General features: G+C 34.9%; 2 protein-coding genes across 7 annotated transcripts; both read left to right on the forward strand.

Moving 5' to 3' along the window:
• Positions 1 to 72: 72 nt before the first annotated feature.
• On the forward strand, positions 73 to 6,346 carry LOC140049727 (uncharacterized). 5 transcript variants are annotated; one of them, XM_072094683.1, is made up of 7 exons: positions 73 to 144; positions 725 to 1,526; positions 2,007 to 2,127; positions 2,868 to 2,949; positions 3,110 to 3,193; positions 4,604 to 5,023; positions 5,509 to 5,647. In XM_072094683.1, the coding sequence occupies exons 2-6, from the start codon at positions 758 to 760 to the stop codon at positions 5,021 to 5,023; spliced, it is 1,476 nt and encodes a 491-aa protein (XP_071950784.1). In that variant the 5' UTR covers positions 73 to 144; positions 725 to 757; the 3' UTR covers positions 5,509 to 5,647. The 5 variants fall into 5 exon arrangements, with proteins under 5 accessions (XP_071950784.1, XP_071950790.1, XP_071950795.1 ...); XM_072094689.1 differs by having other exon boundaries at positions 97 to 159; XM_072094694.1 differs by lacking the exon at positions 73 to 144 and adding an exon at positions 183 to 481.
• A 6,346-nt stretch (positions 6,347 to 12,692) lies between these two features.
• LOC140049750 (uncharacterized) lies at positions 12,693 to 21,087 on the forward strand. Of its 2 annotated transcripts, none has more exons than XM_072094705.1 (4): positions 12,693 to 12,710; positions 18,085 to 18,413; positions 18,837 to 19,209; positions 19,585 to 21,087. In XM_072094705.1, the coding sequence occupies exons 2-4, from the start codon at positions 18,091 to 18,093 to the stop codon at positions 19,786 to 19,788; spliced, it is 900 nt and encodes a 299-aa protein (XP_071950806.1). In that variant the 5' UTR covers positions 12,693 to 12,710; positions 18,085 to 18,090; the 3' UTR covers positions 19,789 to 21,087. The 2 variants fall into 2 exon arrangements, with proteins under 2 accessions (XP_071950806.1, XP_071950802.1); XM_072094701.1 differs by lacking the exon at positions 12,693 to 12,710 and adding an exon at positions 15,224 to 15,474.
• Positions 21,088 to 24,413: the final 3,326 nt, after the last annotated feature.

Consider the following 24,413-nt stretch of genomic DNA (forward strand, 5'->3'; position numbering starts at 1 on the left):
AACTTATCCAAAACGATGATGATACAACTGAAATAGTATAGCGCCACCATATCTTAGTTTAGTTTAGGGGAAGGGAATTCCCCAACAAGCCATTGTTCCTGCACTTTTGGACTGCAGCGTTTCGTTACATTTTATTTAAAAACGGTTTTTGTATTGATTGTATCGGTCATACTTATTATTATTGTCCTCTAAATTAACACTAGAGCTAGAGGAAATGATGTTAAACGTATTTTTAATAAGCCTACTTTAGGGTAGCTAGTCTACCTAGGCCTAGCTAGAGAGAGCCGGGCCTACTACTACTAACTACTAGGCCTAGCTCTAGCTAGTAGTAGTAGTAGTTAGACCGGGCCAGCTAGGCTTTAGTTTTAGTTTAGTATCTCGCTAGGCCTACTGACTAGCTTATTATAGGCTAGTCATACAATTACCAGGGAAGAACTGAAGTAAACTACTAATACGTACTAAGCCTATCCTAAAGTAATAAGTATGTCAACTTTACTTGTTTTGTATAACTTACTGAGAAAATCTTGGAATTGACTCTCACAGGAATATTTTATTTATTAAAATAACCAGGATGACAAATCTCATTTCACTATTTTGTTATATAATAATATTTGTGAAATCATAAATGAAATCAAAAAATAATTTTTAAACATTTTTGTTCACAACTATGTTCTTCGATTTGACATTTGTATTTTCTTTCAAGCGAATGTGTTATTCATTGCAGGAAGAAACACTTTGATGGAAAAGACATAGACGGATGATGGAAAATGAAAACAAGTTTGTATATTCTCAGTTCAAAACATTAAAAGATTTAGGCCTGTATGATGGACCACTTGAGGAGAGTGATGATGATTGCTTGTGTAACACACAATCAACCCTCAATGATTCCACTGAATACCTCTGCGAAACACAGGAACCTGTAGGTCGACGATCTTCACGCCGCTGTGAAGTTAATGACTCATTCCACCATCAGAAACGGTATTCATCACCAACGCGTGACGCATACGATTCTGATGATGGCTCGGTTAAAAGTTTTCCACGACATCAAGGTGCTTCTTATCGATCACCGCGTCATTCTCCAACTATAGATGACGATGACAAGTTTAACGATCAACCATACAATAGTTACAATGGTAGACCTATCTATCTATCGGATGCATCAGATGGCATATCACCCCCAATGTCACCTGTACATAGTGACCAAGAAAATCCAGAGGAGGAAGATTTATACGGACCTGGAGAACCAATTTCCATTGCTCAGTCTATACATTTGATGATTGGTATGGAACCAAGTCAAATTGGAATAAACGGATTGCCAGTAAATTGGACAGATGCTTCTCTTTCCAAGTCACACAACCTTGTTGAACTACAGTCTGGCAATCCAGAATTCAACCAAATTTGTTCAAATATTACAAAAGCTAATGTTACTGTACATAGCGTTGAAAGAATTGAAAATAAAAGACTTCTGGATAAATTTAAGTTGGAGATTGAACATATGCAGTCGAGTAGAAAATGTTCTGAAAAAGGTAATTATAGAGATGAGTCCGGCCTGTAAAAAACTAGTCGGCAAGATGTTCTTTGTATAATAACTGGTATTGAATGTATAGATATGCATTGCTAAATTGCGCCAACCTTGCAGAACACCCCCACCCCACAAAAAAAAAACATTAAAAAAACTACTAAAAAACCACTTCATCGATTGTTTCACAACTTGGAAATATATACACAATTTATGAAAAACAATAATAATTGATTAAAATAAAAAAAATTTATAGATGCTGAGGCCTAATATAGTTTAATAGCGCCCTCTATATTTGGATGATGCATTTTTACATTTGTATAGCGACCTCTGTTGCTTTGATAATTACTAAAAACCTGGCATGATTATAAATGTCAACTATGCTTGAAAATATTTAAAAACACATTTTTCTACAAATTCTGAAATATATGTGTTCAAAGCAAACCTGTTTTGAGAATAATAATTATTTTTCTATATACTGTAATAGATTTGAACATTGTGTACTTGTTTCATGGGACCTGTGCTGAGAAGATGGATTTGGCAGAGGAAGGTCTTGATCACAGACTAGCAAGGCGCGGACACTTTGGTACAAATGGAATATATTTCAGGTCTGTAGAGTAAATTGTATGGGCATAAAGGCCCATTTACACTAGGCCGATAAAGATCGACGATAAATAGATAAACATGCATTTTTCTTTAATAAAACAAAAGAAATTAGTAAGGTTTTCGTTCTAGAACTATAGGATAATCATTTATGCTGTCTTTGATAAAAATAATATTTTTAAAACTCAAATCAAATGACGTCATGATAAATAAAAACAATAAAATCGTTGTATTGCCTCGATATTATTGCTCTTACTAATCATAACGTCATTTGATGGACGTGTGAAAATATCATTTTCCTCAAAGGAAGCATAGATGTTTATTTTCTATAGTTATAGAATGAAAACTTTTTAGATTTCTTTTGTTTTGTGTATGAAAAATGCATATTTTGTATATTTATCATCAATCGTTATCATCCTAGTGTAAATGGGCCTTAATTCAAAAAATAAAATAAAGCGCTCAGAAACTAATACCATTTTCACACCGGCAAATGTAACAACTTGTAACCAGGTTTTCAAAGTGTGAAGACAATTTTTATTATAGAAAAAACACACTAATGAAATGCCTGTATTTTTGTTCCAAGATGTCCTGAGTTGTTACTGCACACATGTGCGCGCCCTGGTATTAAACTGACCAATCTAGTAATAAAAGACTGTACTATTTGAGTGGTACCACTTACAGGACATCCACTTAGAACATTGTAAAATCAAACCCAAATTGTATGTTTTAAATTTTTTTGTTACAGTGATGATCCAAGAAAATGTATGAAATATTTAAAACGTACTGGTTTAATACTCATGTGCAGAGTTTTACTTGGTGATGTTAAGGTAATGTTGTTCATTTTAAATGAATATTTTATACATATTTTATTTTATTTCTAATCTCAAAAACAGCATTTACAAAAAAAAAGTGAAAAAAAAGAAACATGTTACCCCAAAAGTAAAAAAAAAAATGATGACAATTTTAATAAATCATTTCATATTACAGACATATCCTGATGGAAAACAAGATACAGAATTGAAGCGGGAGCCAGAAAAAGTAGGCAGCAAACAACGCTACGACTCAGTAAAGGTAAACCTGTATTGTGTTTTTTCTAGTTATTAGTAATGGCACTCTAGACTGGTATGAACAAGGTTACCAGTGACCAGGACAAGCCCGTATCCAGGAGGAGTCATGCCCGTAGCCAGGAGGGTGACGCCTGTAGCCAGGAGGGGTCATAGCCGCAGCCAGTAGTGGTAACGCCTGTAGCCAGGAGGGGTCAAGCCTGTAGCCAGGAGGGGTCACATCTATAGCCAGGAGGGGTTATGCCTGTAGCCAGGAGGGGTCATCCCCGTAGCCAGAAGGGGTCATGCATGTAGCCAGTAGTGGTCACGCCTGTAGCCAGGAGGGGTCACGCCTGTACCCAAGTGGGTGACGCCTGTAGACAGGAGGGGTCAAGCCCGTAGCCAGGAGGGGTCAAGCCCGTAGCCAGGAGGGGTCATGCCCGTAGCCAGGAGGGGTCATGCCTGTAGCCCGGAGGGGTCACGCCTATAGCCAGGAGGGGTTATACCTGTAGCCAGGAGGGGTCATCCCGTAGCCAGGAGGGGACATGCCTGTAGCCAGGAGGGGTCATCCCGTAGCCAGGAGGGGACATGCCTGTAGCCAGGAGGGGTCAAGCCCATAGCCAGGAGGGTCAAGTCAAGTTTCTCGTCCAATTTTGGTATAAGAATGCTGAAAATGATATAGTATGACCAAAACATTAACGGCAGTATGGACAGTAAAGGTAAACCTGTATTGTGTTTTTTCTAGTTATTAGTAATGGCACTCTAGACTGGTATGAACAAGGTTACCAGTGACCAGGACAAGCCCGTATCCAGGAGGAGTCATGCCCGTAGCCAGGAGGGTGACGCCTGTAGCCAGGAGGGGTCATAGCCGCAGCCAGTAGTGGTAACGCCTGTAGCCAGGAGGGGTCAAGCCTGTAGCCAGGAGGGGTCACATCTATAGCCAGGAGGGGTTATGCCTGTAGCCAGGAGGGGTCATCCCCGTAGCCAGAAGGGGTCATGCATGTAGCCAGTAGTGGTCACGCCTGTAGCCAGGAGGGGTCACGCCTGTACCCAAGTGGGTGACGCCTGTAGACAGGAGGGGTCAAGCCCGTAGCCAGGAGGGGTCAAGCCCGTAGCCAGGAGGGGTCATGCCCGTAGCCAGGAGGGGTCATGCCTGTAGCCCGGAGGGGTCACGCCTATAGCCAGGAGGGGTTATACCTGTAGCCAGGAGGGGTCATCCCGTAGCCAGGAGGGGACATGCCTGTAGCCAGGAGGGGTCATCCTGTAGCCAGGAGGGGACATGCCTGTAGCCAGGAGGGGTCAAGCCCATAGCCAGGAGGGTCAAGTCAAGTTTCTCGTCCAATTTTGGTATAAGAATGCTGAAAATGATATAGTATGACCAAAACATTAACGGCAGTATGGACATGATTTGTTTATATATTTTATACTTTTTTTGCAGGGCCGTGTGTCAAAATATGCAGAATATGTAATATACACGAACGCCCGTGCCCTCCCAGAATACATTGTCACAATCGGAACAAAGCCAGATGTATTGCGTAGGCCTCAACCTAAAAAAGCACCGCCCCACCTTGTAGAGCGGACTGCACCAGATCCTGCTTTAGACCCTGATCCAGTAAGTTTTAGCCCACCAAGCAATAGTAGGCCTACTTTTCCTTATCAATTTCCATCTCAAACCATATCCGACGAAACAAATAAAGAGAAATGTCAGCCTACAGTACAAACTGACCAGGAGAAAACAAGTTCTGGTGTTAAGCCTGTGACATGGGGTTACACTGATGAAGAATTTAACAAGAAAATAGAAAAGACCCGGGCTGCTCTACGTGATAAGAAAAAAAAGAAAAAGGAATCACTGGACTAGGTGATTTTATTTCAATTTTAAAGCACAGTCACTGTATTGGGAAGGAATTATTGGGGAGTCGCCAAGCTTAGTAAACCACACGTCCCCTCCTTCCCCTCCTTTTTAAAAGCTGTACACACCAAAGACACATTACGACTCTTCCAAATATCCAATAATAGATAGACAAATCTACAGTTTTGGTATGATGAAATTAATTCATTATCAACATTTTTCGCAATTTTTAAAAATCATTCTATAATTAATGTATCTCATCGCATGTTTTTATTCTTTAAATTCTTCTTAATAAATAATAATAAATGGGGCTTATATAGCACATTATACAAATGCGCTATATAAGCCTCAATGTACTTAACAAAAGAAGCAAAAAATATGAAAACTAAAGAGAAAAAAAGAGTTTAAAAGGTTTCAGAGCAGGTTTAATTAATCTAAAGCTGTAATTAATAATGAAGAATCATATATATGTATATGAAATTGTCTTGTTTCAGATGCCACTTGATCAAAACCAGAAAAAGAAACTAGATGACTTTCTAGACTTTACTCACTGCCAGGACAGACAAAGAGCTCAAGTAATACTATCAGATTGCAACTGGAACGTGGATAATGCCATTGGTCAGTTCTTGGACAACTATTCTTAGTCAGTGCTATGGTAATTCAAGTTAAATTCAGCAAAGCCAATAAAGTTTCTTAAATTGCAATGTTTACCAGATATGTATGTAGGCCCAGTGAAAGAACGATTCTAATATTAATTACAATGTTTACATACAAACAAAATACAGAGCCATAGCCACCAGTGGAGTTGATCAGGTTTCAAACCTTTTGATAGGAAACACCCATCGATTAATTATTTTGATCAATGACACCAATTAAAGAAGTATTGTCCTCCAACACAGGAAAAATAAAGATGAATAAATCAAAGGTTGAAAGGCCATTTTATTCTATTTAATTTTTTTTATATTTAAAAAAAATATATATTTAGACAAACTGCCTAGGATAACCACTAGCGAATTCATTCACTATCCTTCTAAATAAACTTTTTTTATTTCCATTAAAAAAATGTTTTGCTTATAAAAAAAGACAATATAAACTGTAAAATTTAATCAGTGTATTTGTAGTAATAGATCTAATATTATTGATATTTTGTAATAATGGCTTCAAAAATCCATTTAAAATCTTGTCTGGCTTTGGGATTTTATACTCATTTTACCGATTTATTTACTAACCATAAACAAATGTTAATTTAAGTTGAAAAGAATTTCTTAATTTATTTGCATCAGAAATCTTTAAATTTACAAATTATTTTAATTATTGTACGCCTATAATACAAAGCAATGCTTGATATAATAAATAATATATTACAGTGTTGATGTGATGATTGTTTCATAGTGTTAAAAAAACAGCATAAAAAGAATTATCTTATTCTGTATAATGATAAAATCAGTCAAGCTTTAATTTTGATAATAATTTATGCATGGTGGTGATCTTCCAGTCTGTTGTTAAAAAGTAGATGAAGAAAATATGAATACGCATGCGCATTAACCAACTCTTCGATTCGCGCGAGAAATACGCTCAAGTGGGGAAAACGGGCATTAGAAAAATAATATATTTTATTATTTATTTTGTTTTATTCATTTCGGCAACAAAACATGAAATAATAATTACAAAACATAGAAATATATATATATGAAGTACAAGACACGAAGCCGAGGAGAGACAAAAGCATTAAACAAAACGCTGTCACCGGTAAGGTGTGTCTCTCCAACCCAACAATTACAAATAACAAGAATATATACTATAATAACAACATTTCACAAGATAAAAAAAATGATTTAAAAAGTTAAAAAGTTTCTCTCCGACATTTAAAATATTGCTTTAGAGATAATTTATAATTAATAAATGAACCATTAACAAAAATATCGCGAATCTCATTGGGTATGAAATTCCAAGTTCTAGTGAATCTGGTCGGGATGCAAAATTGTGACATATCATTACTGGAGCGAAGATGCTTGAAAGTGAGGGTATCATGACGATTATTAACTATGAGTAAATTATAAATAATAGATCTTTGATGATAAAGTAAAACATTGCAAACAAATAGAACAGTATAACAATCTCTAATGGCGATTGTGGATGGGATATCAAGAGTGTCTTTCAGGATTCCATATTTTGCTTAAGGGGTTGCTCCGGGCTTAAAATTGTATTGTGTATTATAAAATATAAACAATTGCAACCACATAATAATAATAATCCCATTTATCTCCCGACAGCAGAGAATCAGAGTAATGAGACCTCCTTGATTTTTAGTCTTAAGCTCTGTCTACGCTGTCAAACTTTAGGCCTATGTAACAAAAAAAAGTGTGATGTTCCCATATATGGGCGTGATGATGTTATATTACTACCATATTTGAGCATATCACTTCCATATTTGTCAAACTCGTTTGATAGTGTAGGCTTCAGAAGATAATCTTATATTATGAGCCTCTTTCTTTCAAGATTCCATATTTCGCTTAAAGGATCGCTCCGGGTGTTTAAACATTTGTAGCAACATAACACAACACCACTTATTAACCGAGAGCAATGAAGCAGAGCGCTGTGAGATACTTGATGTTCTAATCTTAGAAGTTCGCCAAACTTTTCTCATTTATCGAACATATTATTTTTCATGACGCTCGTTAGGCTGCATTTCTGTGGAAAATTAGGTGACATCATCAATGTTGTTTTATATTTAGCCCAGCTTTAGTCCAGGACTAAAGTTAACCCCTCTCAAGAATACATTATTATGGATATTCAAGGACTTAAACCCTAAGATAACCCCGAACAAAAGTTAGTCCCCTTTTAAGAATAGGCCCTACCGGGCCTAGACATTTTTAACCCGGAGATAACCTTTAACCCTACCCAAGCTACTTCTATTTCAATTCATCTTAACTGTATGTCTAAAAATCTTATAAGGAACAGATATTTTGTGGTTAAAAAAATACCACATTCCCCCTGACATCAATCCAGATTGTCATCACCCACGGAACGTAGTAATTTGCAACTAACAATTTAAAGGTGTTCCATATGATGTTATTATAGGATGTGGAATAGACACATGAGAGTGAAGGGGTCGTCGCGTCCCCATATCCCACACTTCGACCCTTTAATTCATCTCGTATTTTCAAATATGTTCACAATCGCGTTTGTATGAACTGTGGCGTAACGTAGAAAGACATGAGGCCTCTGGTAGGAACCCTAAGTGGTCCTCCAACGTTGGAGGCCTCTGGCGTTTTTAGCCTTTTCCTCTGGGCACTGCTCAGGGGCCCTATAAGGGCCCCTGGGTTTAGCCAGTGAGCGCTCATAGCTATTGTACATGGGTTAGGAAATTAGGCCTTTAAAAAAATGTCAAACATTATATTGAATTAATATTAATTATTTATAAAGAAAAAGAGATAAATAAACTGAAATAATAAAAAAGAGAAGGTAATTATCGAAAAGTGAAAATGAAGATGTATTAAACTTTTGTTCATATGAAATAAAAGGTGTGGTTCACGCCACAAGAAGAAAAAACGGGCCTTTTTAAAAATGAAAAATCTGGCTCCTTTCCCAGGTTTATCATAGTTTCGATATTAGGCCTACTGTCAATTGGTTGTTACACAATTTGACGACAGCGTTTCTCTGTGATAAGACAGCGGTAAAAATCAAAGGTAACACACACAAAAAATGTATGTAAATTCGAATAATAACATTATGATTCTGGCGCGCGATTTCCGTAGCAGTCTGAAAAATCTAGCCTACAACAAAAAATAAATTCAAATGTTAATTTGATTGAAAACGTTGAACATACAATTTGTCTAGCCCTTTGAAAAAACATACTTTTAATAATAATTTTCATGGAATTATGCTTGTTAGTTACGCGTCTAGTCGGCAGCAGACTTTTCTGCAATTAATCATAAATTTGACATTTCTATTGATCTTTGTGATCAAAGCAAATGTGAATATTGGTTCCATCCAAGTTAAATTTCCATGAATTGAATATATAATGTTGATTCACGTCTGTACTTTATGGATTTTGTCAAAATAATTAGGCTTACGTTCGATAAAGGTTAGGATATATTGGCATTGCCTTAACGCGGAAAAAGAGATGCGGCGCTTAGCTGGTGTGAGATCGTCAGGCCCACAAGGATTCGTTGATGATGTAGGCCCTACAGTTGTGACCAGTGACCGTTGTTGTCATCGGATGACCGGATAAATTCATAAACCAAAGCTAACGGTTGTAATCCTGCGGTTTATTTTAAGGATATTATGTTTTATTTAATTAGCAACCCGAATTAATCGGCTTTAGGAGGAGTGACCAACGCGTCCTTTAAGGGTAGCTCCGGGTTTAAAATGACCAGTGTTTATTATATAAACCTTTGACTTACAAACCTGATGATTCCCGGTTAACGAATGAAAGTCATTAAAATCTGTATATTTGTCCTGTGCACCACTTTCTATTAAAGGGGGCTTGTTTCCGTCGAAAAATAAGTTTGGTTATTCATTAATTATTGTTATCAATTTTGTTTCTCAAAGGTTTATCCTTTGTAGTAAATAATATCTTTCTTTCTCCCTTCTTTCTTTCTTTTATTCATATCACGGTCGGAGCCGAAGCTGAATTACTGTGTATTTACATTAAAATGTATAAAACGATAAAAGTATTTAAAAACGGTAACAATTATACAACATCCAGGAAACAAACGAAAAAAACAGAAACGAAGAAAAAGTACAAATACAGAGGTAAAACAGAGTTTAAAACTGTACTGAACTGTATAGTCATGATATCAAGTTATACTGGTATAAAAGAACAAATCATTCATTAAAGCGTGGTTCCTGCACTAGAACGCAACGTATCGACGCAAAGTGCTGTATTGCGTAATCACAAGTGAGAACCGACGACGCGAAAATGCTGCAAACATCGAAAAGCTTGGTTCCCACTCCAGCGACGCAACGCAAGGACGTAACGCAACGCAAGTGAATTGACCAATCACAAGTGATGGCTTATTCGCTTGTGATTGCTAACTGTCTATAACTTCGCTTGTCATTGGTTAAAACGCTTGCGTTGCGTTTACGTCCTTGCGTTACGTTCTAGTGGGAACCAAGCTTTAAGTTTGATTTCACGCAGGCGGGGCCAAACACAATGATTAGAAGAAGGGCATTTTCTTTCGTTGCGTAGATTGCGTTAAGCGTGGTTCCCACTAGAACGCAACCCAGTGACGTATTGACGTAAAGTGATGTATTGCGTAATTACAAGTGAGAACAGACGACGCAATAGTGCTGCAAACATCGTAGGTTTGATTTCACGCAGGAGGCGAGGGCAAACACAATGATTAGAAGGAAATTTTCTTTCGTTGCGTAGATTGCGTTACGTTGCGTCGCTAGTGAGTACCAATCTTTAAGCGTGGTTCCCACTAGCGACGCAACGCAAGGACGTAACGCAACGCAAGTTAATTGACCAACCACAAGCAATGGCTTTTTTCGCTTTTGATTGCTAACTGTCTATAACTTCGCTTGTCATTGGTTAAAACGCTTGCGTTGCGTTCGTCCTTGCGTTACGCTGTAGTGAGAACCAAGCTTCACGTTGAATTGCACCTTTTCTGTATCTTTCAACTTTGCATTTAGGTTGTTGACGTCTTAGCTTCATGTTACTACTATTATTCACTGGAAACCATTTATCAAAATATTTACACCACGGGAAATTATACCGTAACCTTTAAATTATTATTTATTAAATATATAAGTGTGAAAACATGGCTCAACATTAGTGACGATCGTTTACGTCAAAAAAGTCTTCGAACACTGGTCATCAATTATCCGTTTCAACTTATTAGCAATTAACAGTATTATTATATTACTTAGCATTTTTTACGAGGTTTTTTTTCCTCATAGTTACAAGGTACAGAATGACGTAATAATGGTTTGTGACGTAACCAATCGATGAACAAAGTTTGTAAAAGATGTGGGCGTTCCATAATCTATTAATGGGTTATTAATTGATAGCACCATCATTAGAAGTGCAATACGCTTATTGTATATTCTCAGAGATTGTTGAATTGATGACTTAACCGAGACCAAAAACGTTCACATCAAAATGCATTTTATTTTTGTGAAAATAAGCGTCATCGGTATAATTATGAAGTTATACATTTATTACGTTATATTTATAATTTTTAAATGATAACACAAATATTATGACAGAAATATTGCGTCAGTCGGTAGTAAACGTTAGTGGCATCGTACTGACTTAGTACACCGTCACTTAGTTGTTGTTCCAGAGTCTTCTGTTCAAATCATGTCACATCAAACGATTTTCTGACGCCAAGTAGATTACAGCGAAACTTGGTATAGAAATTACGAGTTTATCGCGTGGTGTGCTTGAAAGAAAATTTGTTAATGTTTATCTTTAAATGTAGGCCTACTTTATTAAGTGCGATCATTTTTTTGCTATCGAAGATAGACTTCGATATCAGTGAAATTCGAATCTTGGAATCTTATTCTGCCCTGGATCTAAGGCTTTGCCATATAATTGTGACGTAATGACCAATTTACACAGACGAGCGGTAACGGTAGACGTGAGAACCAACAAACAACATTAAAACACATAGCAGCAAAACGAGAATGATACAGCACTCGCGAATACATACAATTCACAATTCAACTCAGTACATAGGCATATATAGATTGTTTAATTAGGCTATGTTCAATATAGTTTGTTGCCTTCTAACAAACGTTTCCACTTTCATTTCGAACATTGCCATCGTCATAATTAATCCCCAATAATCCGCAATTAATAACATAGTCTACATTCAAACTTTATTGTTATCAAATGGCGCCGTGGACAACATTAATTGAACGTTAATTATCAGTGTTCCCTTTATATTCGCGTACAATACGTCTATAACTTCTGTTAAGTGTAAAACATTAAAGACGAAACCATATGTCTGTATTGCCAACATAGGAAATTCCCATGTGTTATAATCCAAATCAATTCATTTATGTGTGAGAAAAAGTACATCCTATGGGATTTCGAAGGGATTAAAGGGATTATGATTAAAATAGATATATAATGCATAATAATGCTTTAAAAATGTGGGCGGAGATTAAATATATTTTCTTTCATTTTGGTGGAATACTTCATCTATCTTTACTGTGCCAATCGTAATTTTTTGACAGTGACCTGGTCATTTTCGGGGGACTTTTCATCATCATCATCATCATCACAATACTCGTCAGGATGGCAGACCTCAAGGTTTCAATGGAATGGTGAGTCTTCATTCCAGACAAGTTTCGTTTTAAAAACCACAAAGAAACTGTAAGTTTTAGACAATACATTGTTTTGTAATCTAAAATACAATACATTACAATATCTGTTACCGACATCCGATTATTATTTTCACGTTTTACGGAGGGACGTCTGCTCGTGACGTAACGAGTTACCGCGAATTGACATTTTGATGACCGACGCGGTGCGATGGTACGTTTTGTCTTCCACAACAATTATACCGCATTTCCGCAGACTGACACTTCGCTTCACTATTAAAGACATTGGATTTTATTTCAGCTTTACTAGTATTTTCGCCGATATCTACCTGAGACGCGGTACAACAAAAGGTGACTGTCGCATTGAAGAAACCACTGCAAACTTGAACTTTTCTTCTGTAATTAAGCAGATAGATAGGTAAGTTTATTTAGCATACCTTTTAGCGCTATAAAATATACCTGCACCACCAATACATGATGCGTAATATCGAATAGGTTTAAACTGTGTATCATTTTTTAATTTAAAAAAAAAATGAACTACCATCATAGGACAATATAAAAAAGACTAAAATCTGCGTAATGTTCCTTTATATCTACTATTATCATTAATCTGTTAAATTTTATTCTCTCATTGATGTGCAATATTCCGATTCCGATGCAAGTTAATGAGTTTTTATTTCGTTTAAGTTATGATGGAAAGCATAATAAAATAATAAATAAATAGGATAATTAATTGGAGGAAAAGTATTTATAACTGATTGTAGACATCCGGATGGATTTATTGAAAGTGTTTCGCAATTTTAGCAATGAAATAAATCAATGAAATCTCCTGACCTAATTATTCTAATTATTAAGTTAAAATGTGTATATTTATTTAGGTCACGTTGAATTTATGACTTCAGGAGATAATATGCCTCCGTGTTGCCATCATGAGGAATTTTCCTTATTTTTTCACTGTATAATATATTTGGAAAATCAGTGGCGTAACGTAGACCCCTGAGGCCCCCAGTTTAGGAGGAACACTAAGTGGCCCTCCAACGCTGGAGTTAGATTTTTTCAACATATTTTAATGCCTGTTTTCCTATGGGCACTGCTCAGGGTCCCCATAAGCTCCGAGGCCCCTGGGTTTAGCCAGTGAGCGCTCATCATAGTCGTTACGCATGGGGAAGGAGCGTCTTGCAAGTCTAAAACAGTCTGAATTTAACTTTACTTAGGCATAAACCTCTATCTACAATATGCAACTACTTTGACAAAAAAGTGTGATGTGCACAAATATGGTAGTGATATGCTTAACTATGGTAGTGCTATGATATTATCATGTCCATTAGGGGCACATCACATTTTGTTTTGTCACATAAAGTTTGATAGTGTAGACAAACCTTTACAGAGATATGGAATGGGGGACAATGACATAATAAATAGTCATTCACCTAGGCCTTACTCAAACCGAGTAATATGGCAATTATATACACATCAACTTGGGAATACTGTAAGCAACATCATCCATTAACTTCAAGTACATCACTCTCCATGCAATTACTAAAAGTAATATTATATATATAAGTAATCTAACATATGACCATGCACATTAAGCAACTTTAAGCAAGATAGTGTCATTATAATTCTAAAATATTATCAGAAATTAATATCTTTAAACTAATTGGGATTTTTTTGTATATATATAATCCATACATTATTGATTCGTATTAGGTAAATTGATACTCGTGTCAACAAAGTTTCTAGTTCCAATTTATTTTTCCAAATTGCATATTTATAAGATAATTTGATGAGATGAGTGGTTTAGATAAAGCACAAATGGAGGAAAAAACCAAAGGCAAAGCTCGTTTTTGTAGCTACTCTTTACATATAAAACGGACAAAGACAGGACAATACATAAACAAATAAAAACTTTATGGAAGCTTAAAGTGACTTTCCGAGTTACTCTTTCAATGATAATTAATAGTTCTTTAAAGATATATTATCCCCTGAAAAAAATGTGTGTAATGTTTTAGTTGAATATACCATTTTATGTCACATCATAATCGAAAAATAAATTATTTACGTAAAAATACTGTAAATTTAAAGATGTATTCTTTCTCTGAAAAAATGTTTAATGTTTTTGTAACATACCATTTTAATGTCACATCATAGAATTTTCACTTTGACCAAAAATTGGATCAAAAAAAAATATTTACCTGAAAAAACTGTAATTTAACGCAAAAGTACTCAAATTGACTGGAAGTCGGGGGTTGTAATTGAATTTACCCGTTTATTTTATCGTTTTATAAATGAAACATTTTTTTTCTATACGGAAGTGATGTTTTTGGGAGACAATACATTTTAAAGCTTCTGTACTACATACACGTTTGCAAGTTAGATGCATGGGACTGGGAATTTGAGGAGATGAAGGGTATTAAAAACGCACATAAATTGAATGTATGAAGGGGCATAAATGGTTCTGAGACTCGGCTGGTGCCATTTTTTAAAACCTGTCTCTGATCCTCTAAAGCTCATTTTCATTATATATTATTATCTATCCTATCTTATATAGTGTCATTCGATTGATAGGATATAGTTACACTCTTCCATTACGTTAGATAATGGCATTATGATTTACACACAACAATATCATGTTTAAGTTATTTTTATTCTCCAATAATAGAGGATAAATAATAGAAAGCCATCATCAGCTATGATGTAAAACCGACGCTCTAATTTTTATCAAAAATAGATTTACTACCCGATGGGGCTTTATACAAGTTTAATCGGTCTAGCACATAATGCCATATTCGAGTTGTGGTTAGTGGGCAGGCCATACAGGATGATTACTATTGCTCGTTATTTTTAACATTTACACACTCACTCATTCATAGATGTTTGGAAGGCTCCCATTTTTAAATCCAAGTACTTTGCGAACAAGCGTTTATTTTAATCGTCCCGGCGGTATATAGCTGATGAAAGTGTTAAATTATAACTAGTAACGCTGACAAGTCACGTTTAAAACATATACTATTTGACACGAGGATTTGAGTGCGGGATTAATCACATTGGAGCAGGTTTTTTTCTAAACTTAACTTCTGTCAGCAGTTGTTGAGTAGATGGTTGTTTGCGGGCTTGTTCGCTCAGCGCGACGTGTTCAAATTATAGAAATAACGATTTAAAGGAACTATACCACAACTAAGGTAAGAGAGTGAATATATCTTTGATACCATTGATTGTCATTCGTAATATGTACCTTTAAACATTGAAACTTGTCAAAAGATTGATGTTTTACGTTAGTTTTTGTGTAAGTTTTTTGTCAAGCTAGTTTAGAGCCAATGTTATTCTCCATAACGAATAACAATGCATTATGTTGTCTGCGGTGACGTGTATATATAAAATAATTTTCAACAAAATGATACGTGTGGATAATGTGATTATTCCTGATTAAAGCAATTATTCATATATCTTGTTGAACGTAAAGTGAAGGTTTGTTTATTTGCCATGGAATCTTTAACCAACTCTCAAATCACAAGAAGCTATCTTGATTTTCTTGAATTTCTTACAATTTCAAATCATATATAAGTTTCATCAGAGCGTTATAAACTTGTATTAATACTATTTCGGCTCTCATTGAATCTCAAACAATTAATATTACTTAACATTATCGACATAATTGAGTCGTATAGCGTTCTCTTTTTTAATCTAATTTAAAGAGTGACACATTTTGACAAATTGAAAAAAAGTCGCCAGACAAACTAGGTTTTTAATTCATTGCCAGGAATAGATTTCTTCTAAACAGATAGTTTCAAAATTAGGGGAAATTTATTTAAATAGATAATTTAAAAGATAATTTACTAGTGCATCCTTTATTAACTTGTCAGCAGCAAGAACAACATGTTTTTTAACACATAGAGTAACTATATCTGTGTTACATCCAAGCTGTCTGTTTTGTAGACTTTATTTTGACAGGAAAAAGAGCGTGTTACCATGTAGAACAAGCAATAGGCTTTAAGCCTGCAAGACAAACATATTGACCTAAGGCCAAGAACGATCTCATTATATATAATTAGGTCATTTTATTCATAATGACAAGCAAAATATGAAATAAAAATAAAATCTGCACAAGTTGTTGAATTTTTGAAAAATGTAATCAATAACAATTTTCGAAGAAATGATAGTTTCCGCAACTACAGATTTCAGGTCTGTATAAGTTAAAATAAAGTAATGATAAAATTTATGTGACTAAAAAATGTGATGTGCCCATATATGGACATGTAGATGTTATATCACTACCATTTGGGCATATCACTATACCATATTTGGGCACATCACACTTTTTTTGTCAAACTAGTTTGATATAGAGTATACCAGAGCTTTACAAGTAGGCCTAAAAGAATATACCTGCGTTCAGAAACATCTATTCAATTTAATGGCAGGTAAAAAAGGAAACAATACCTAACAGGAGATTAACTAAATAAACGAGCTCATCTTGACTATGAACAATATATAAACAAATAATATATTTAGTTTAAGAGAAGAAAAATATTAAAAAAATAAACTAGATACTACTATTATTAATTGCATAACTATACAAATCCACGTTTCCATGTGACAAATAGTTTGGAAGAGATCCAATGCTTGAATACATAGACGTAAATATTTGTTGGACAAATATATAAGACCTATGTCTTTACTGAGCAGTCTTATTGACGGAATACCCACCAACATTGGCCTAAATCTATCCCTTTACCCTGAAAGAGTTAGCAACTAAGGGCACTTATGGAGCATCTAAAGCCTTGTCTACACTATCAAACTGTATGTAACAAACATATGTGATTTGACCATATATGGACATGATGACGTCATATCACTACCATATTTGGGCATATCACTATACCATTTTTGTTGTCAAACTAGTTTGATAGTATAAACAGAGCTTAATATGGTTTATCCTACATCGTCAATTGGTATATTTTAGTATTATTATTCAGTAAGGTGTGCTGAACTTATTAACCTTGATAGGCTTCCGAACGGGTACCCGAGGCATGACCTGTCTTTTTACTATATAAACTGTTGCACATGCGTAGTAGTAGGCATATAGAATACAGACGTATCCTGGTTACTGGGATAGAATGACGTATGCAACAACCACTAATATTAGCAATCTATCACCGTATCATGACTAACCCATCCTTATACCACTCCAACCAGACGCAAAAAAGCGACCAACACCCACAATATATTGATACCACAAAGAGAGACACCATTTGACGCGACGTTGTTCTCTTCGTGATCTCACTACGACAACATGCCACAATAATTGTAACTCCATAACCCAATCTTAATTGTACTAAAGCTGACTAAATATCATTTAGTTACACTAAAGTTAGTTATTGATTTATTAATAAATAATCAATAATTAATTCCATCAGATTAAGGTGGTTTTACAAAGAAATGCCAGGAAATAATCTTAAATGGTCGAAAAAAAAAATTTGAAAAAAAATCATTCTATAAAATACCGTTATATGTTTTATTAAAATTGAATAATTAGGCCTACACTAAAGTCAGAAAATAATTCTACAATACTGTTTTACTCTAAACAGATTGGTCACTCTCTTGAGGTTTTTCTTTCATTAGGAACTCTGAAAAGAGTGAAATCCTCCCTTAGTTAACGATTTTCATTCAATACAAAGTTTAAATATACTTATATATAATTTTCAGACACTTTTTAAACCACTCTCTTAAACAGTGTAATACGTCACTGGCATTGTTTTGTCTTTAAGGTAGCAGTTCGTTCTTCTTTGTTTCAGACAGAAATGCTGTTATATACGATTATATTCATTGTGACTTTGCACAGTACAGCCGTCGATATAGTATCATCGAAGAGTTGGTATTCAGTAAATGGCCAAGCTTCCTGCAACTCCTGCTGTCTGCCGGTTGAACATCTTGAAATGGAAGATGACACACCACCGCCATGTTCCAGTGTCAATGTGGAACTCACCAAGAAACAAAATGCCCAAGTTCGACTGGCTAAGCCTAAATATAAGCAGTACAGAAAGAAGTTATTAAATGGAAAACGTCCAAATGTCACTGTCGTTACTTTTGATGACAGTGACCAAATTAATAGCATTCTAGAAAGGTAATATGTTCTATTTGGATTATGTACGCCGGTAAAGAGCTGTCAACACTTATCAAACTAGTTTGACAAAAAAAAGTGTGATGTGCCCAAATATGGTAGTGATGTTCTCAAATATGGTAGTGATGTTCTCAAATAAGGTAGTGATGTTCTCAAATATGGTAGTGATGTTCTCAAATATGGTAGTGATATGACATCACCGTGTCCATATATGGGCACATCACATTTTGTTGTCACATAAAGTTTGATAGTATAGACAGAGCTCCGATTCCTTCAAACAAATCCAAATCATTAAATGCTTGATAATAATTCTTGAATTTGTATAATTAAAAATCTCTATTTTCTACAAAAGTGATTGATTTTATTTACAATACAACCTGATAACATTTTCAGATGTTTACAAAATTTGAAATCATTTTTCTGCAGATTTGGAGATTTGTTTAAAGATAAGAGGCCACGTAAATTACCGAAGCCTTCAAGTGACCAGCCATATATAAAAACAGAACCAATACAGAACGACGAAGGAGATGACGGTTACCGGGCGCCGCTATGGAACCCTATTCCAACCCCGAAGCCGGGCAGCTACCGCAGCTGGACTTACACGTACTCTTCCAGGACACATCCTATCACTTACACAGGAACGTCTAATTCGAAGTACCGTACTCAAACCGTTGTTGGAAAGAGGAAAAGACGTGATGCCACAAGCACGAAACAAATTGAAGTGTGTCCGAGAAGAGAATCGTGGCAAGATTTGAACTTGGCTCTTAATGCAAAGGGGAAATTAGTCCAGATCGTTCAGGTAATTAAAAAAACAAAAAACAAAACTAAAGTTGTTGGGTTATCTCTCATGGATAGTTATTACAGTAGTTTACGTAAAAAAGTATGCATCCTTTCTTAGTCTTGGTTTTCACAAGGACGCATGTAAGAAGTTGACCAATGCCAAGCGACAATTCGAATAACCAATCGCCTGTGATTGGTCAAACTACTCTCCTTGCGGAAACCAATCTTAACTGTAGATAGCAGTTCATTTTCTGCTTCTATTCTTTAATTTACCATCTAACGAGGTAATATTGAACAAATGTTAAAGATGGTTTAGATTTAGAAAGATTCAGAATAAAAACATTTTAACATACATTTTTTTTACAATACTACGTGTTTTTTTTATCTCTTCCAGCTGCCGAACAATCAGAAACAATGGGTATTAGAGGACGTTTGTTCTAAGAAGACTTCACCAATACTTCCAAACGTCTCCTGTCAAAATCGAGCTCGAACTATTACTGCTGTTGTTGTTCCTTTAAGTGGTTCAAAAGGATCAACAGAAATACAAGTTCAGGAAATTCAAGTCCATTGCTGTACAGCCTACTATACAATTCCTTGATCACTCCATCTGAAACACAATTTCTGAACATTAAACAAATATAGGTATTAAGTATATATTAGGTCGTTTGGATTTTCTACATAAGTAACATTGACTGAGACGAACTATAAATTTCAAATCTTACACATGTCAGAAACAATGTTGATTAAGCCTTATCTAGTAACATCCAAAATGTGATGTGATGGTATCACTACCATATTTGAGCGCATCACACTTATTTGTCAAAAATAGTTTGATAGTGTAGACAGGGCTTAGTAAACCAGAGATGGAAAATGTTTGGCACTTGCTGAATACGGTACTCTTCTTCATGTTTATTGTACAGCAAAGTTTGCAAAAAAAATTAACAAAGTTTCATAGTAAAGTCCGTCTACACTTTACAAACCTTGCAAACTGGAAGTTTGCTAGAGTGCAGAATAAGACATTCGCTTACAGATAATGCCAATTGACCATTCTGAGCTTCGAACTTAAGAAATAGGTATTATATTGAATGGTCTAAAATTATTTAAAAAATTGGCCACACAGGCCAGATTTGTCTAAATACCACAAAGGATTATGTACGCTGTAGGAGGTATATGGAAAGATCTTGAAAGTGGGAGGGAACGTGTCTACATTTTCCACTCATTTAAACTCTCTTATTCGTATTATTTCAAGCTTCAACAATCATCGTGACAACATTCGTATTCCCAATAGGCATAATTATAATAATAACACAAGGAAACAGATGTCTGCGCTAAGTTCAAGTTTGTCATAAAAATATAATTGATTAATTTAGTTTGTTTACACAAGTTTGTTCGTTTTGACGAATTCTTTGAAAGTTATACAGTATTATAATTTATTGCTCACCATTTTCTCTCTTTGAACTTTAAGCTCTGTCTACACTATCAAACTTTATTTGACAAAAAATGTGATGTATATAATGTCCATATATGGACATAATGCTGTCATATCACTACCATATTGGGCATATCACTACCATTTTTGTCACGTCTTTTTTTGGTATGCAAAAAACCTACATAATACCTATTGTAGACCTATCGTACTAAATTAATTATTAATTCGTTAATAGAGTTGAATTATTCTTGAAAATAAATTTATAAACAGATAAATATTAATACTGTTTGGCATCTAATTTGGAATGAATTCTAGGGATAGAGTTGATAGTTTTAAACTGTTTTTTACAGTTATATTTTGTAAAACACGGTATAAAAACAACAATTGAACAAAAATAATTATTTTATAAGATGTATAAAAATTGTTATTTGAATAAATTATTGCTAATATATAGTCATGCGTCTGTAAAAGGCTATAATTAATTTAATAAGTATCAGTAATTTGATATAGAATAATACTGCGTCAAGCAGTTGTATGTATATATTTAGTTAATTCAGCGCAGCAGACAGAAAGTTTAGTAAAAAATAAATGTTTTAAGGAAAAAGGTCTTTGTACACTTTTTTAATAGTTAGAACAATCACAATAACGGCAATAAGCTCGAAAAATTAACTCTCGCGCGTGGCTAGAGAAAAAAAACACGTCGAAAGTAAAACTACTGTATCACATGTACAACATTCATTTCGAAAAGAAGACCCTAATTCTCTCTTAGTTTTTTAGTTTATTTTACTTATCCATATGCAAATTTAGTAAAAAGCATATTAACATCAATATAACATTTAATTCGAAAAGAAGTCCCTGATTCTCTTTTTAGTTTGTCATGAGTTTCTTTTATTCATCCATAAGAAAATTTAGTAAAAAGGATAAAAACATCAATATAACGCAGTGAAATATGGACGAAAGGGAAGGAGAGAAAAGGAAACTACATGCCTATAATCGAGCTCAGAATTCATTTCGAAAAGAATCCTCTGGTTCATTCTTTAGAGAAACATAAGTTTATTTTTTTCATCCATAAGAAAATATAGTAAAAAAGCATAAAAACATCAATATAACAGAGTAACAGAGTGTGAAATAATATGGACAAAAGGAAGGAGAGAAAAGGCAACTACATGCCTATCGATCTCTCAGCTTACAATTCTTACATAAGATATCAAGCAAATTATGTCAAAGTACATAGGTATAGTTTATATAATACAAAGTAAGGTAACATTTAAAAGTTGATAAGAGTTACCGTCACATATCTAGCAAAATTGTTTTGACTTTAGTTTTAAAAGGTTTTCCACAATTTATTTATCGAACATTCATTGGAATTACGTTCCATATTTTTGTGCCGATACAGCTAATGGAAAAATGACTATGTAGTATCTGCCTTAAGCGTGGTTCCCACTAGCGACGCAACGCAAGGACGTAACGCAACGCAAGTGAATTGACCAATCACAAGCGATGGCTTATTCGCTTGTGATTGCTAACTGTCTATAACTTCTCTTTTCATTGGTTAACACGCTTGCGTTGCGTTTACGTTCTTGCGTTACGTTCTAGTGGGAACCAAGCTTGCGGCTGGTATAGATTTCCCTAACTTCTGTCTGGTTTGATATGGATGGGTAATAGGTGTAACATATTCGTTTACATTTTGTAAAAAGTAATCTCGAAAAAGAAGCCGATGTCGAATAGAAGCCGTCGCAAGATTCCATAAAGAGGAGATCCATTGAATTCTTTTTCGTGGTTTTACGTGGTATATCAAACTTAGATGATGTACTGTCAGAGTTGTGCGCTGTTTTTAGATAACGTCTAAAGCCTTATCTACACTATCAAACTAGTTTGACAAAAAAAGTGTGATGTGCCAAAATATTGTAGTTATATTCTCAAATATGGTAATGATATGACATCATCATGTCCATATATGGGCACATCGCATTTGTTGTTGTCACATAAAGTTTGATAGTGTAGACACAGCTTTTATATGCATGTTGTAATGGTGACTTCTGTGCTTATGGTGTCTCTAGAGCTGCAGCTCTCTTACGTAATAACAAAAACTGTGATGTGACTCACAGACCGCATGCGCCACCAATGCTGAGGTAAATTCGTATAATTGTTTTCCACACTAAGTAAAGATTAACCTAAAGCCTTGTTAATATTCAGAATATAAATTTGTGCTCTGCAAAAAATGTTGATATCCAACTTAACACGAACTAATCATTAATATTATCTGAACGACGTCTGGTCAAACAATCGGAAAAACACCGATATTAAGTATTGTATAAGTCACTGGGGAATACGAAGGAAAGAGGGGATTGAATGAAATACTGCTATTATGCCGCCTTATCTAACATAATGACGAGTCATCCTGGCAAATTGAGACATTAAAAACTAAAGCTTCAGTGATTATTCAACAACAAAAAATGTGTCTGCCACAATCAAGGAACCGCGACCATTACGCCAACAGGGCCGCTACAAGTATATCATTTTAAAAATAAAAAGTATCGTCTACTATAGCAGATATTGATCTAGTGCTTCGTAAACCTTATTTTCAATTTAAATTACAGTTCTGTCTACACTCTATCAAACTTTATGTGACAAAAAAGTGTGATGTACCCAAATATGGTAGTGATATGCTTAAATATAATAGTAATGATATGACATCATCATGTCCATAGGCCTATATGAGCAAGTCACACTTTTTTTTGTCACATAAAGTTTGATAGTGTAGACAAGGCGTGAGGCTTAATTAGTTGCAATTATTACTCTGAGGTGATTGGAACGAGGCACCGAGAATAGAACTCAAACTGATTATTCTCGCCACACTGCCGTTTTATTGTGAAAAATAGGCCTAATTATAATAGTATTATATATAACTGAAATGTTAGCGTTCTGTCGTCGGCGATAGGCCTAATTAATATGAAGTAAATGACGAGTGTCATAATGTTGATGTTTGAAAAGGAAGCGTTTAAATCTGATTACTTTTAACCTTTCGAAATCAAGATTACACTTCTAAGTCCGCGACTTTCTATCAAATAACTGTTTTCATGCTTTATTTTTTTCATCGAATAAATGAGTTTGAAGGTTATTAATTATTTATTTATTCTTTCTTTTGATTAATTAATGTACATTTAGAGGAAAGGTTTAGGCCCTGCGAAGCAAAATCAGCTACCGCCCGGATAATTATGAAAACGAAACTACTGTAATATTGTATGTCGACTGTCATGATAGGCCTTCTGTTGAATATAAACAATGGTGGTTTTAATTTTTTTTGTGTTTTTAAATTATGATAATAACATTTATGCATTGTAATTTATACATGTAGGGCCTACTACAGTTATAGACCTACTTTATAAAAAAATACACTGCAGATGAATTAACAAAACTAGATGGCACGCTCGCTTCGCTCGCGTACCATCTAGGTCGTGCCCACAGATGGTTCTCGAATACACAGTAATTTCAGCGTAGCAAAACTGGCGATTTCAAATGTACGTACCGCAGGACTATAATACATTGTCGTTTACAGAAACGAATAAATAGACACGATGATTTATGTACTCAACTAAAATTAGCACCCTGGGAATTACTTCCGAAGGAGAAACTTATCAAAATGAGTTCAAATTTTTGATTTGGACTCATTTAAAGAAACCCAATTTTGTGTTTTGTATGTAACATTAAGGTTGAAGGATGGGAAAGCGGAAAGGTACAAAGAGGAACACTTTTTAAATATATTCTTTATCCACTCTGTAACGAAATATTTT

Source organism: Antedon mediterranea, chromosome 1 (assembly GCF_964355755.1).
Source record: "Antedon mediterranea chromosome 1, ecAntMedi1.1, whole genome shotgun sequence".
Classification (NCBI taxonomy): domain Eukaryota; kingdom Metazoa; phylum Echinodermata; class Crinoidea; order Comatulida; family Antedonidae; genus Antedon; species Antedon mediterranea.